We start from the raw sequence: 16380 nt of genomic DNA, 5'->3' as shown, positions 1-16380 counted from the left end.
AATAGTAATACAAAAAATAATAATAATGACAACAAAAGTATAAACAGGACAAAAATTAAAAACACCATGACTTTTGGCAAATCCTATACAACTGTAGCCTACTTATCCATGGCAGGTGGTTAGTCTGGTTTGGTTGAGGCCCAATTACAGCTGCAGGTGTATAAGTGTCATTTTAGTGACCAATAACGACTGTGAGTTTATAAGTGGAATTTTCAGGACCAATAACTGCTGCGGGTGTAATAGTACAAGTTTGGGGACCAATAACTGCTGCGGGTGTATAAACATAATTTTGGGGAACAATAACTACTGTGGGTGTATACAGTAAGTGTAATTTTAGTGACCAATAACGGCTGCGAGTGTATAAGTGTAATTTTGGGAACTAATAAGTGCTGCGGGAGTAAGAGTATAATTTTGGGGACCAATAACTGCTGCGGGGATATATAACTATAATTTTGGGGACCAATAGCTGCTGCGAGTGTATAAGTGTAATTTTAGTGACCAATAACGACTGCGAGTGTATAAGTGTAATTTTTGAGACCAATAACAGATGTGAGGTGAGTGTATAAGTGTAATTTTAGTGACCAATAACGACTGTGAGTGTATACGTGTAATTTTGGGAACCAATAACTTCTGCAGGTTTATAAATATAATTTTGGGGACCAATAACTGCTGTGGGTGTATAAGTGTAATTTTAGTGACCAATAATGACTGCTAGTATATAAGTGTACTTTTTGAGACCAATAACAGCTGTGAGTATGTAAGCATAATTTTGGGGACTAATAATAGCTGCAACTGTCTACTGTAACTGTAATTTTGGGGACCAATAACTGCTGCGTGTGTTTTAATGTAATTTTGGGGACCATTTACTGCTGTGAGTGTGTAAGTTTCATTTTGGGGACTAATAACAGCTGTGAGAGTATAAGTGTAGTGTTTGGGACCAATAATGGCTGCAAGTGTATAAGTGTAATTTTGGGGACCAATAACGGCTGCGAGTGTATAAGTGTAATTTCGGGGACCAATAACGGCTGCGAGTGTATAAGTGTAATTTTGGGGGACCAATAATGCTGTGAGTGTATAAGTGTAATTTTGGGGACCAATAACGGCTGTGAGTGTATAAGTAATTTTGCGGACCAATAATGGCTGCGAGTCTATAAGTGTCAATTTGGGGACCAATAATGCTGTGAGTGTATAAGTAATTTTGGGGACCAATAACGGCTGTGAGTCTATAAGTGTAAATTTGGGGACCAATAATGCTGTGAGTGTATAAGTAATTTTGGGGACCAATAATGCTGTGAGTGTATAAGTGTAATTTTTGGGGACTAATAATGCTGTGAGTGTATAAGTGTAATTTTGGGGACCAATAATGTTATGAGTGTATAAGTGTAATTTTGGGGGACCAATAATGCTGTGAATGTATTAGTGTAATTTTGTGGACCAATAACGGCTGTGAGTCTATAAGTGTAAATTTGGGGACCAATAATGCTGGGAGTGTATAAGTAATTTTGGGGACCAATAATGGCTGTGAGTCTATAAGTGTAAATTTGGGGACCAATAATGCTGTGAGTGTATAAGTAATTTTGGGGACCAATAACGGCTGTGAGTCTATAAGTGTAAATTTGGGGACCAATAATGCTGTGAGTGTATAAGTAATTTTGGGGACCAATAATGCTGTGAGTGTATAAGTGTAATTTTGGGGACCAATAACGGCTGCGAGTGTATAAGTGTAATTTCGGGGACCAATAACGGCTGCGAGTGTATAAGTGTAATTTTGGGGGACTAATAATGCTGTGAGTGTATAAGTGTAATTTTGCGGACCAATAATGGCTGTGAGTCTATAAGTGTAAATTTGGGGACCAATAATGCTGTGAGTGTATAAGTAATTTTGGGGACCAATAATGCTGTGAGTGTATAAGTGTAATTTTTGGGGACTAATAATGCTGTGAGTGTATAAGTGTAATTTTGGGGACCAATAATGCTATGAGTGTATAAGTGTAATTTTGGGGGACCAATAATGCTGTGAATGTATTAGTGTAATTTTGGGGACCAATAATGCTGTGAGTGTATAAGTGTAATTTTGGGGACTAATAACAACAGTGAGTTTATAAGTGTAATTTTAGGGAACAATAATGCTGTGAGTGTATAAGTGTAATTTTGGGGACCAATAACGGCTGTCAGTGTATAAGTGTAATTTTGGGAACCAATAATGCTGTGAGTGTGTAAGTGTAATTTTGGGGACCAATAACGGCTGCGAGTATATAAGTGTAATTTTGGGGACCAATAACGGCTGTGAGTCTATAAGTGTAAATTTGGGGACCAATAATGCTGTGAGTGTATAAGTAATTTTGGGGACCAATAACGGCTGTGAGTCTATAAGTGTAAATTTGGGGACCAATAATGCTGTGAGTGTATAAGTAATTTTGGGGACCAATAATGCTGTGAGTCTATAAGTGTAATTTTGGCGACCAATAATGCTGTGAGTGTATAAGTGTAATTTTGGGGACTAATAATGGCTGCGAGTGTATTAGTGTAATTTTGGGGACCAATAACGGCTGCGAGTGGGTAATTGTAATTTTGGGGACCAATAATGCTGTGAGTGTATAAGTGTAATTTTGGGGGACCAATAATGCTGTGAATGTATTAGTGTAATTTTGGGGACCAATAATGCTGTGAGTGTATAAGTGTAATTTTGGGGACTAATAACAACAGTGAGTTTATAAGTGTAATTTTGGGGAACAATAATGCTGTGAGTGTATAAGTGTAATCTTGGGGACCAATAATGCTGTGAGTGTGTAAGTGTAATTTTGGGGACCAAGAATGCTGTGAATGTATAAGTGTAATTTTGGGGACTAATAACAACAGTGAGTTTATAAGTGTAATTTTGGGGACCAATAATGCTGTGAGTGTATAAGTGTAATTTTGGGGACCAATAATGCTGTGAGTGTGTAAGTGTAATTTTGGGGACCAATAATGCTGTGAGTGTATAAGTGTAATTTTGGGGACCAATAATGCTGTGAGTGATAAGTGTAATTTTGGGGACCAATAGCGGCTCTGAGTTGACGAATGTACAACTGTACTTGGTTCCCATCACATATACTCTGCTCATTACCATAATGGCTTTTCATATAAAGACTTAATTACACCTAGATACATTGTTTTCCCCACATATTTTCTCTCGCTGACTACCAAAGGCCAACCATAAAACTCTGCCTCTGAGCGCTGCAACATAAAGATGTTATTCCAATATTAGATTAAACAGCAGAGCAATGAGAAGACCAACCATAAATACAATTAGATTTACATTCATGCGTAATTGAAGAGGACAAAGACCCCATTGGAAGCGTGGTGTGTGACTCACTCTTATTCGGAGCCGCTAACCATGTTCATATGACACAATCCAAAGGAAAATATTACCTTGCACAATAATAAACTGCTTTATAGAACAGCACTGCCCAGATACACAGGGCTCTGCATTTCTGAACTGCGCTTGTTTACGGCCTTGCCTGGCCGGAGACTCCTCCTGGTGGGTCACTTCCAGAGGTAAAAGCGTGAGACGCATAACCTTTCATCATAAGCTGCTGGTTTGTGCACTCCGGGAATGGAAATGTTCATGGAACACGGAAGGAGAGAGAATTTCAGACGCCGCGGAGACTCTATTTCATAAAACAACTGGGGATTCGGCCCACTTGTCAAACAGCTAAAACTACGGGCGACTCCCTAACGTCAGAAGCCATTAAAAAAAATGCAAAGCAGAAAAAAAAACGTACTGAAGTATATTTCTGTCATACATGTAGTACAGGTTCAAAGTCTCATCTTTCTCTGCCTTTCAGAGGAGCTCAGCTTACTTTAGCTTTTTGCCCACTGGGGAGGAGACGTATCAAACCTTCGAGAGCGATAAAGTGGCCCAGAATTGGCTGCTATGGACAACTTCTCCACCTTATAGCTCTCCAAGGCTCGGTACATCTCCTCCTGAAAGGGTGAGCATATGACTGAGGGGCCTATTCATCAACACTAAAATAAAGTTTTTAAGGACATTTTCCTTAATTAATGTTATTTTGGTATTCATGAACACACTTAGCACAGGAGATATCACTGATATCTCCTTGCTAAGTCCCTCTGCGTTAATTTCCACACTCCCCATACATTAGTACATTAGTACGGGGACATGGAAATTAGGCTATTCATCAAATTCCGAAAATTATGTATTTTCGGAATTTGATGGAGTTGCTATCCGCCAGTGTGATGTGGCAAATAGCAGGTGACACTTACCTGCTTCCAGCTGGTGAGGTCCCCCGGCGTCTTCCTCCGGCACTCTGGTCCTTCCTCTGGCTCCTGGGGCTGTGCAGACACGTGTTCTCCCTGCAGAACACGTTTAGAAAAAAAATATATATATTCTTTTTTTTCTAAACTGTACTGTGGGCTGCTGGGAGAACACGTGACAGCACAGCCACCGGAGCTGGAGACGCGGCAGTGGGCAGGTAAGTGCGGCGACGGGGGGGGGGCACAAACTTACCGCCGCTGTAGGCAGTGCTGCGCATGCGTTGGCTTTACGAATGTAACAGCGCATGCACAGCACGGATTACAGCTGCGGTAAGTTAGTGTAGAGAGGGATAACTATCTATTTCCTGAAAAGCTGTCATCGCAAAAATGACAGCTTTTCGTAATAGATAGTTATAGGGAGGAGGAATGATGAATTCCTCCGGTAATTAGGTAGAACTCCATGCCAGTTCTAAACCTAATTACCTCCAGAGAGTTTTAAGGTATGATGAATAGGCCCCTAAGAGTTATGTTTATGAAGCAGTGAAAAGTCAATTTCCTGGCCAATTATCAGGGTTGGGTAAGTGATCCCGGTGCTGATAATGCCAGCGACAAGAATCCTGGCAGCGGAGGTGGAAATCTCAACGCATGCCGGTAAGTATTCTAACCCTTCCCCTAACCCTCCCCTCCCGCAGCCTAAACCTAGCCCTCCCTTCCCGCAGCCTAACCCCAACCTTCCCCCTAGTGCCTAACCCTCAACCTAATCCTTAGCCTCCCCCTGACCCTAATACCCACCATCGGGATCCCAGCTGTCGGTATTCTGACTGCTGGCATTGTGTGTCTTGGGATGCCGACTACCCCCATTTCGACAAGTCAGAGATTTAATTAACCTTAACCCACTCATTTACCTCCGTCCCCATGTATATTATTGGAGTGGCTGCTATACTGTATTTATCAAGTGGCTTAAAACCTCAGCCCCTAAGTAACGGCATCTATATCTGCCGGCAGTGATGACCCAGTGAAGCCGTTCCAGCTTGGCTGAATCCTCATTGGGTTGAAGAGCTATGTGCTTGCCATTTCGCAGAGCACTACGCCGATCGGACAGGTGAGTATTGGTAAACACCAGTAATTATCACTGCAAGCGGCAATGATAACTAACGGTCCATTGTATTGTAATGATAAACAGAGCCCTAAAGCTATTGGTAGTCATCTTGCAAAAATAATTGCAAGTTGAGGGGGTGCTTTATTTTTGGTGTTATGTGTACTTTAACAAACTGTGAATTCATGTCCCAAAGAGCAGTTTCAATAGTAAAGTATCAGTCACATGGTCTACTTATCACCTTTGACCTGACACCCTTATTAATTTGAACATTGTATGATTTCTACCAAAGTTATTACACAGCCCGGCCTCTACACTTTGAATGTTTATGAATGTTTTGGGTTTGTTTTCTGTGTGCAGAGCGGAGCTTTCTGTACATTAAGCACTTTGATACACTTAGACTGAGCAAGTAGCATCCAACTGCAGGTATAAGCGATGAATAATGCCCACTATCCAAGGAGGTGCTACGATCTGGCTTTTTGCGCAGTACAAAATCGGTATAGCCTACCAGCCTGCCCTATCTCCAGGCAATATATCTCAATCAAAAAATAAAATCTCATTATAGCACTTGACATCAGGAGCAGCAGAGCTATCGCATTTTGTTCAGCTAGATGGAGAAACTACAATTGCATTCGTCGAAACTGCGCAAGTCATTTATAAATGGCCCCCACTTTATTGGGCTGGATACTGTATATGAAGTACGAACTGCAGTGTCAGCAGGCTTACTGTACGTAATACAGGAACAAGGGCAAATCATAAATAACCAATATCTTTCTTGTGCCTTTGCGCACAGAATATTCTGCACTTAATAGAGATGACCACTGCAGCTCCCCACTACCAAATGCTGAGGCTGTCGATGATTATACGAAAATGATTTGGTACTGTCAAAAGCGTCAACAAAAGACTTTATTACTGTGTGATAAAACCAACAACAGAAAAACGCATCTTTTATTCACTGACGTCTCTTTTGAAAATAGAACTAACTGAAGCTGTCCAGTGTCCTATAACAGCTTATTCCTAGAGCGGACCATCAGCGATATGTCAGTCTGCAACACAGAGGCTGTGATTAGTTTGTGACCCACAGAAGCTGTGATTAGATTTGGCTATGGCACCGAGCAGTCAGCTCCTGTGTACAAATTAACACTGTTCTGTTTGCACTAGGGATGTGCGCCGGACCATTTTTGCCGGATTTGGATTTGGATTTGGTTCTAATTAGTGATGAGCGGTTCGGATTCTGAGGAATCCGAACCTCTCCGAACAGGTGGAATCCGAGTCCACCCGAACGCAAGTTCGGGTGTTCCCGCCTGACTCGGATTCCACCTCGAGGCCGAACGTCACCCGTCCGGCGTCGGATTCTCGCGAGAGCCGAGTGACGTTCGGCCTCAATAAAAAGGCGCGGCGCCCGGCAGTCGGCGCCATTTCTCGCGTGACGCGTAGTTAGGTAGTTAGCTAGTGCGCTGTCTGTTCTAGTGTTAGATAGATTAGAGTAGGCAGTGCTCTGTGACTTTACTGGGCATAAGCCCTTGTGTGTGCTCCGTGACTGGGCATAATAAGCCCACTGTGTGTATGTGTACTCTACTACTCACTGTATTATACAAGCTCCATGACAACTGACAGGGCATAGCCCACTGAGTGTATTATACAAGCTCCGTGACAGGGCATAGCCCACTGAGTATTATACAAGCTCCTTGACAGGGCATAGCCCACTGTGTCTATTATACAAGCTCTGTGACAGGGCATAGCCCACTGTGTCTATTATACAAGCTCCGTGACAGGGCATAAGCCCACTGAGTGTATTATACAAGCTCCGTGACAGGGCATAAGCCCACTGAGTATTATACAAGCTCCGTGACAGGGCATAGCCCACTCAGTGTATTATACAAGCTCCGTGACAGGGCATAGCCCACTGAGTATTATACAAGCTTCTTGGCAGGGCATAGCCCACTGTGTCTATTATACAAGCTCTGTGACAGGGCATAGCCCACTGTGTCTATTATACAAGCTCCGTGACAGGGCATAGCCCACTGAGTGTATTATACAAGCTCCGTGACAGGGCATATGCCCACTGAGTATTATACAAGCTCCGTGACAGGGCATAGCCCACTGAGTGTATTATACAAGCTCCGTGACAGGGCATAGCCCACTGTGTCTATTATACAAGCTCCGTGACAGGGCATAGCCCACTGTGTCTATTATACAAGCTCCGTGACAGGGCATAGCCCACTGGGTCTATTATACAAGCTCCGTGACAGGGCATAGCCCACTGAGTGTATTATACAAGCTCCGTGACAGGGCATAGCCCACTGTGTCTATTATACAAGCTCCGTGACAGGGCATAGCCCACTGAGTGTATTATACAAGCTCCGTGACAGGGCATAGCCCACTGTGTCTATTATACAAGCTCCGTGACAGGGCATAAACCCACTGAGTATTATACAAGCTCCGTGACAGGGCATAGCCTACTGTGTCTATTATACAAGCTCCGTGACAGGGCATAGCCCACTGAGTGTATTATACAAGCTCCGTGACAGGGCATAGCCCACTGTGTCTATTATACAAGCTCCGTGACAGGGCATAAGCCCACTGAGTATTATACAAGCTCCGTGACAGGGCATAGCCCACTGTGTCTATTATACAAGCTCCGTGACAGGGCATAGCCCACTGGGTCTATTATACAAGCTCCGTGACAGGGCATAGCCCAGTGAGTGTATTATACAAGCTCCGTGACAGGGCATAGCCCACTGTGTCTATTATACAAGCTCCGTGACAGGGCATAGCCCACTGAGTGTATTATACAAGCTCCGTGACAGGGCATAGCCCACTGTGTCTATTATACAAGCTCCGTGACAGGGCATAAACCCACTGAGTATTATACAAGCTCCGTGACAGGGCATAGCCTACTGTGTCTATTATACAAGCTCCGTGACAGGGCATAGCCCACTGAGTGTATTATACAAGCTCCGTGACAGGGCATAAGCCCACTGAGTATTATACAAGCTCCGTGACAGGGCATAGCCCACTCAGTGTATTATACAAGCTCCGTGACAGGGCATAGCCCACTGAGTATTATACAAGCTTCTTGACAGGGCATAGCCCACTGTGTCTATTATACAAGCTCTGTGACAGGGCATAGCCCACTGTGTCTATTATACAAGCTCCGTGACAGGGCATAGCCCACTGAGTGTATTATACAAGCTCCGTGACAGGGCATATGCCCACTGAGTATTATACAAGCTCCGTGACAGGGCATAGCCCACTGAGTGTATTATACAAGCTCCGTGACAGGGCATAGCCCACTGTGTCTATTATACAAGCTCCGTGACAGGGCATAGCCCACTGTGTCTATTATACAAGCTCCGTGACAGGGCATAGCCCACTGGGTCTATTATACAAGCTCCGTGACAGGGCATAGCCCACTGAGTGTATTATACAAGCTCCGTGACAGGGCATAGCCCACTGTGTCTATTATACAAGCTCCGTGACAGGGCATAAACCCACTGAGTATTATACAAGCTCCGTGACAGGGCATAGCCTACTGTGTCTATTATACAAGCTCCGTGACAGGGCATAAGCCCACTGAGTATTATACAAGCTCCGTGACAGGGCATAGCCCACTGTGTCTATTATACAAGCTCCGTGACAGGGCATAGCCCACTGGGTCTATTATACAAGCTCCGTGACAGGGCATAGCCCACTGAGTGTATTATACAAGCTCCGTGACAGGGCATAGCCCACTGGGTCTATTATACAAGCTCCGTGACAGGGCATAGCCCACTGTGTCTATTATACAAGCTCCGTGACAGGGCATAGCCCACTGAGTGTATTATACAAGCTCCGTGACAGGGCATAGCCTACTGTGTCTATTATACAAGCTCCGTGACAGGGCATAAACCCACTGAGTATTATACAAGCTCCGTGACAGGGCATAGCCTACTGTGTCTATTATACAAGCTCCGTGACAGGGCATAGCCCACTGAGTGTATTATACAAGCTCCGTGACAGGGCATAAGCCCACTGAGTATTATACAAGCTCCGTGACAGGGCATAAGCCCACTGAGTATTATACAAGCTCCGTGACAGGGCATAGCCCACTGTGTCTATTATACAAGCTCCGTGACAGGGCATAGCCCACTGAGTGTATTATACAAGCTCCGTGACAGGGCATAAGCCCACTGAGTATTATACAAGCTCCGTGACAGGGCATAAGCCCACTGTGTCTATTATACAAGCTCTGTGACAGGGCATAAGCCCACTGTGTCTATTATACAAGCTTCGTGACAGGGCATAGCCCACTGAGTCTATTATACAAGCTCCGTGACAGGGCATAAGCCCACTGAGTATTATACAAGCTTCGTGACAGGGCATAGCCCACTGAGTGTATTATACAAGCTCCGTGACAGGGCATAGCCCACTGTGTCTATTATACAAGCTCCGTGACAGGGCATAAGCCCACTGAGTATTATACAAGCTCCGTGACAGGGCATAAGCCCACTGTGTCTATTATACAAGCTCTGTGACAGGGCATAAGCCCACTGTGTCTATTATACAAGCTCCGTGACAGGGCATAGCCCACTGAGTCTATTATACAAGCTCCGTGACAGGGCATAAGCCCACTGAGTATTATACAAGCTTCGTGACAGGGCATAGCCCACTGAGTGTATTATACAAGCTCCGTGACAGGGCATAGCCCACTTTGTCTATTATACAAGCTCCGTGACAGGGCATAGCCCACTGTGTCTATTATACAAGCTACGTGACAGGGCATAGCCCACTGAGTGTATTATACAAGCTCCGTGACAGGGCATAGCCCACTGTGTCTATTATACAAGCTCCGTGAAAGGGCATAGCCCACTGTGTGTATACAAGCTCTGTGACTCCAGTTCATAGTGATAAAGTAATATGGATCACGAGAATGAACTGAGAGGAGAGCAGAAACAACATGTAAATGCTAGCATTGCAGCGGCTGGAAGTCCATCACTTTTATCTAAAGCTGATGCTCAAGGGCGTAGAGGCTTTAAAACCTTAGGGAACCTGAAATCAAAAAATTTAGATTTTACAGGGGTAAAGACAAAAAAAAAACCTCTAAAGACTACTACTTTTGCAGAGAAACAGAAAATTGGCAGCATACCATTCACCACACGTAGCGGCAAGGAAAGACTCAGGCTTTGCCCTTTATTTCTGAGTGGTGGTTCTGCAGCTGTCAGTGAGGCATCTTGTGCCTCTCGTGATGATAAAAGACCTTTTCAATCAGACTATAGAAGTGTGAAAAAATTTAAAACCAATAAGGCAGTCGAACAAACTGTGTTTTTTGAAACACAAATGTCAGAAATCCCTGAGGAGAGTCTAAGTGGGTCCACAAGTGGCATTTCTATGTGTAAGCCTGACCTTTCAGAGAAGCCGCCCTCCACAGTTTCTTTTCCATCTGTAGTTGTGGGGATGAGCAGTATTGCCGAGGACATAGAAATTGAGGATGCCACCGTGGAATTGCAAGAGGATGAGAGGAATATATGTGCAGCTGATGCTGGCACTAATGAGGATGTTGAGGATGAGGATATTATTTGTATAAGTCAGGCACCAGTGGAAGCAGCTCTTGGCCAAGATAAGAAGGCCATTGCCATGCCTGGGCATAGAACCAAGAAATCCACATCTTTTGTGTGGAATTACTTTTACCCAAACCCTGACAACGTTTGTCAAGCCATTTGTAGCCTCTGTGAGACCACAGTTAGTAGAGGTAGGGACGTTAAACATCTAGGAACCTCTACGCTATTACGTCATCTGCAGCGAGCTCATGACAGGTGTTTGATAACAGAAACTACTGCAAAAAAAATAACAACAAGCAGTCCAGCATTAGCTAGATGCCTTCTCTCTACTAAATCCCAGCACCTGCAATCTCCACCGACAACACCTTCCTCCTCAATATCCTCAGGAATGATCAGTGGTAGTACAACATCCAATTTATTAGTGCTAAGTCACGGTGACTCCTCCAATTTCCAGGACACCTCAGAAGAAACTGAATCTTTGAGCGCTAGGCCTGCTGCTGCTGCTGCTGGTGGATCTTCATCCCAGAAGTGGACAAAGAAGACTACTAGTAGTATACCAAAAAAACAATTGACTGTTAAAGAATCTCTTGCAAGGGGAAGCAAGTATGACAGCTCTCACCCTGTCGCACAGCGGATCACTGACGCCATGACAGCTATGCTAATATTAGATCTGCGTCCAATATCCTCAATTAATGCAGTGGGATTTACACAGCTAGTTGAGGTCATGTGTCCCCGGTACCAAATTCCATCTCGGTTTCATTTTACCCGAAAAGCCATTCCTCGGCTGTACCAGGACGTTAAACAGAACCTAATTATTGGTCTGCAAAATGCTATTGTACCCACTGTCCACTTAACCACAGATATGTGGACAAGCGGTAGTGGACAAACTAAAGATTACATGACTGTGACAGCCCACTGGGTGGGTGAATCGCCTTCAGCAGCAGCAGTATCTAACAAACAACACCAGCTCATTCAGAGGCAGGCAACTCTGTGCATCACCGGATTCAATAAGAGGCATACCGCTGACAACCTCTTAGAAAAACTAAGAGATGTCATAGAAACATGGCTTACCCCACTTGGACTCTCCTCAGGATTTGTGATTTCTGACAATGCTACAAATATAGTGAAAGCATTACAGCTGGGTGAATTCCAACACATCCCCTGTTTTGCTCACACAATAAACTTAGTGGTGCAGGGTTTTTTAAAAAACGACAGGGGCGTTCAGGAGATGCTGTCTGTGGCCCGAAAAATTTCGGGACATTTTCGGCATTCAGCAACAGCGTGCAGGAGATTGCAGCACCTGCAAGAGCAGTTTAATTTGCCCTGCCATCAACTGAAGCAAGAAGTGGTAACGAGGTGGAACTCAACCCTGTATATGCTTCAGCGGATGGAGGAGCAGCAAAAAGCCATCCATAGCTATACGACAAGCCATGACATTGGGAGAGGAGGGGGAATGTACCTTACCCCAGCACAGTGGAGAGTACTTTCTGTCTTGTGCAAGGTGCTCAAACCATTTGAAGTTGCCACTTGTGAAGTGAGTGCTGACACTGCTAGCTTGAGTAAGGTGATTCCCCTGATTTCGCTTTTGGAAAAGCAGCTGGAGAAATTGAAGGATGATATTAAACAAAGTGATTCCGCAAAGTATGCTGGACTGATAGATCAAGTCCTTTGTTCGCTTCGCCAGGATCCACGGGTGGCCAAGATCTTGAAATCTGATCATTATATTTTAGCAACCATTCTTGATCCTAGGTTCAAGTCATATGCTGTGTCTTTCTTTACAACTGACCCAGATCTTAAAAGAACCAAAGCGCTCCTGGTGAGCAAGTCGGCAGCTGAAGTGACACATGGCACTACGATGACGTCTCCTCCTTCGGTTTCTGCAGCAGCAGCCAGAAAAAAATGCACCTTTTCCAAAAGACCCAGTGGTGATGCAGATAAGTCAAGTCAACATTTTGACATCTGGTCGGGTCTAAAAGATTTGCCCAACACCAATGACACCTCTACCGCAACTCCATCTAATACGATTACCATCCAAAGAATGGTGGAGGATTATTTTCAGGACACCATACACGTAGACATGTCACAGAGTCCCTTCGAATATTGGAAGAAAAAAAAGGCAATTTGGAGACCCTTGTATAAACTGGCTTTGCATTATTTAAGCTGCCCACCCTCCAGTGTGTACTCGGAGAGAGTTTTCAGTACAGCCGGGAACCTTGTGAGTGAACGACGAAGGAGGCTACTTCCACAAAATGTAGAAAAAATGATGTTCATTAAAATGAACTGGAAATTTCACGAGGAAAACCTTTCCCACCAATCACGTCACAGTACAGATACTTCTGTAATGGTAGATTCCAGCGGGGATGAACTGATATTGTGTGAGGAATCGGATGATGTACACACTGATGAGGGTGAGGATGGCAATGATGGTGACATCATGCCACTGTAGACCTGTTGCCTTTAGTAGATTGGAAGATTTTTTTGTGGGGGCCCAAACAAACCAAGCACTTCAGCCACAAAGTGGCAGTACCTGTCGCTGAAATGCTTTGTTTGTTAAAGTGTGCATGTCCTTTTTAAGATCCAACATAAAGGGTGGGTGGGAGGGCCCAAGGACAATTCCATCTAGCACTACCTTTCATTTCTGCCACTGCTGTGTGGCATAGTTTCATAGATGTGCTTTAAACTGTGGTGTCTGTGCCACTGCGCCGCTGCTCTGACGCTTGGTCACCAGTCAGCTCACTGCAACCTTTGGCCAATAATGGTGAAATGAATAATTTAAGCTGTGAGGTGGTCTAAATTGACTGTAAATGACTGGAAATTAATGTTATTGAGGTAAATAACGCTCTAGGAAGAAAAAAAAGCCCAATTTATGTAATTTTAGCTTTTTTTGCCAATTTTGGCAAAAAATCCAAATCCAAATCCAAATCCAAATCCAAAGCCAGTCACCGCAGTTTGGCAAATCCAAATCCAAATCCAAAGCCGGATGACGAATTAGAACCAAATCCAAATCCAAATCCGCCAAAAATGGTCCGGCGCACATCCCTAGTTCTAATTCGTCGTCCGGCTTTGGATTTGGATTTGGATTTGCCAAACTGCGGTGACTGGCTTTGGATTTGGATTTGGATTTTTTTTACAAAAATTGACAAAAAAAGCTAAAATCACATAAATTGGTCTTTTTTTTCTTCCTAGAGTATTATTAACCTCAATAACATTAATTTCCAGTCAATTTAGACCATATCACAGCTTATAATATTGGTTTCAACATTATTGGCCAAAGGCTGCAGTGAGCTGACTGGTTACTAAGCGACAAAGCAGTGGCACAACGACACAGACACCACAGTATAAAGCACATCTATGACACATTGCCACACAGCAGTGGCAGAAATGAAAAGTAGTGCACCCCACCCAGTGGGGTACGGCCAGCAGAGTCACAGTACTTGTTTACATAGTGGGCTACGGCCCAAGGAGTCACAGTGCACAATGTTATTCACATTACACCGCACATAGGGCCTGATTCACATTACACCATAAAGTAGTGTCTCTTATTTATGTTACGACACACAGTAGTGCCCCTTTTACACAATGCCCACAGTAGTGCCCCATTTACACAATGCCCACAGTAGCGGTGTCCCTTACACAATGCCCCCAGCAGTGGTGCCCCCTATGCAGTCCCCTTAGTAGTAGGGTCCCCTATGCAGTGCCCCCAGTAGTATGCCCCCCAGTAGTATGCCCCCCATTAGCAGGCCCCCCCAGTAGTATGCTCCCCATTAGCATGCCACCCAGTAGTATGCCCCCCATTAGCAGGCCCCCCCAGTAGTATGCCCCCCATTAGCAGCCCCCCCAGTAGTATGACCCCCATTAGCAGCCCCCCCAGTAGTATGGCCCCCCCAGTAGTATGCCCCCCCCAGTAGTAGGCTGCCCCAGTAGCAGGCCCCCCTCAGTAGTAGGCTGCCCCAGTAGTAGCCCCCCTGTAGTATGGCCCCCCCTGTTGTATGGCCCCCCCAGTAGTAGTAAGCCCCCCCCAGTAGTATGCCCCCCCAGTAGTATGGCTCCCCCATTAGCAGACCCCCCCAGTAGTATAGCCCCCCCCAGTAGCAGGCCCCTCAGTAGTATGGACGCCCAGTAGCAGACCCCTCCAGTAGCAGACCCCCCCCAGTAGTATAGCCCCCCCCAGTAGCAGGCCCCTCAGTAGTATGGACCCCCAGTAGCAGACTCCCCCCAGTAGCAGACCCCCCCAGTTGTATAGCCCCCCCCAGTAGCAGACCCCCCAGTAGTATAGCCCCCCCCCCAGTAGCAGGCCCCCCCAGTAGCAGACCCCCCCAGTACCAGACCCCCCCCAGTAGCGCCCCCGGCCCTTGCACAACTTTCACAAGTAAAAAAAAAAAAAACTTACCTGATTCCTGATTCCCCGCTCCCGCGCCGTCCGCTCTGCTGTCACACACTGCGGAGGGAGCCGGAAGACGGAGCTCATGTGTGAGCTCCAGCCGGCTCCCTCCGTGCAGCAGCCAATGAGAGTCTGTGTGACTCTCATTGGCTGCTGTGACAAACACACAGCTGCCGCTGGCGGCTGTGTGTTTGTGTCTGTGTAGGGCAGGGTTCGGGTGGACTCGGATCCCCAATGTTCGGAGCGGTTCGGATTCCACAGAATCCGAACCGCTCATCTCTAGTTTGCACCGTCCTTTCTGCAACACTGGACAAGAGGCCGTCGCAGCTCTGGTGGGGCTGATTCTCCCCGGCTTGTAGATTTGAATTTTAGTTAAAAAAATGTTTGTTTTTTTTTGTTTTGTTTTTATTAAGCTGTCCACGAACTCTGGAGCTGATTCAGACCCGGACGCTAAGCTGCGCTCTCTCGCAGCTAAAAGAGGCCAGGTATGCAAATTCAGCGATCGCACTGTCTGATGTAAGGATGTCCTCTATGTCTTAGAGAGCGACGGCAGAGCGAACGCACGCCAGACTAAAGACGCCCACTTTTCTTTCTTAGCACACGTCATCTCCAGGAAGTGTATGATTAATCAGAACCATCGAGAGCCATCGGAGCTGCTCGCAACGCATTGATAACAGCAATGCATTGTAGTCAATACACCATAATCCTGGAAATGCGGTCTAATGTAACATATCCACCGGGGATTACCCCTGTATCCCTGTTGGCCAGTCCGATCCTGCTGGTTGCTATGCCTCAATTTTCTCCTCTTTGATACATTTCCCCCTAACAATGAACAGCTGTATAGAGTGAGTTGTCTTACCGTGTGCTTGAGCCGCCGATGAGTGAGAATACCCCAAGGCCAGAAGAGCCGTCTCTACTAACTGATTGAATAGGACATCTCTCCGGACCAGTACAAACTCAGCGTGCTCTTCCCGGTTGTCCATCTGCTCCACCACGCAGAACACAGGAAGCATCAGCCCTGTGCAGAAGAAAAGTGGAGAACAAGTGTAAGATAGTTGCATAGAATGCGATACACCGTAATTAACATTAATGTATCTAGCAGGAGG

At 45.3% G+C, this 16380-nt stretch overlaps 1 protein-coding gene across 4 annotated transcripts in view; it reads right to left on the bottom strand.

Annotated features, from left to right (window-relative positions):
• The window catches only part of SATB2 (SATB homeobox 2), a 240736-nt gene that overhangs the window by 173234 nt on the left and 51122 nt on the right, over window positions 1-16380 (bottom strand). For all 4 annotated transcript variants that reach the window (XM_088461112.1, XM_088461114.1, XM_088461113.1 and 1 more), the window contains one exon: window positions 16134-16292. In XM_088461112.1, the coding sequence (XP_088317238.1) occupies window positions 16134-16292 (159 nt within the window). The remainder of the gene's footprint in view (window positions 1-16133; window positions 16293-16380) is intronic.

Source organism: Taudactylus pleione, unplaced genomic scaffold (genome assembly GCF_031769625.1).
Source record: "Taudactylus pleione unplaced genomic scaffold, aTauple2 ptg001017l, whole genome shotgun sequence".
Lineage (NCBI taxonomy): Eukaryota > Metazoa > Chordata > Amphibia > Anura > Myobatrachidae > Taudactylus > Taudactylus pleione.
Note: the sequence above shows the minus strand (reverse complement) of the source record. Positions and strands in the feature narration are given on the sequence as shown.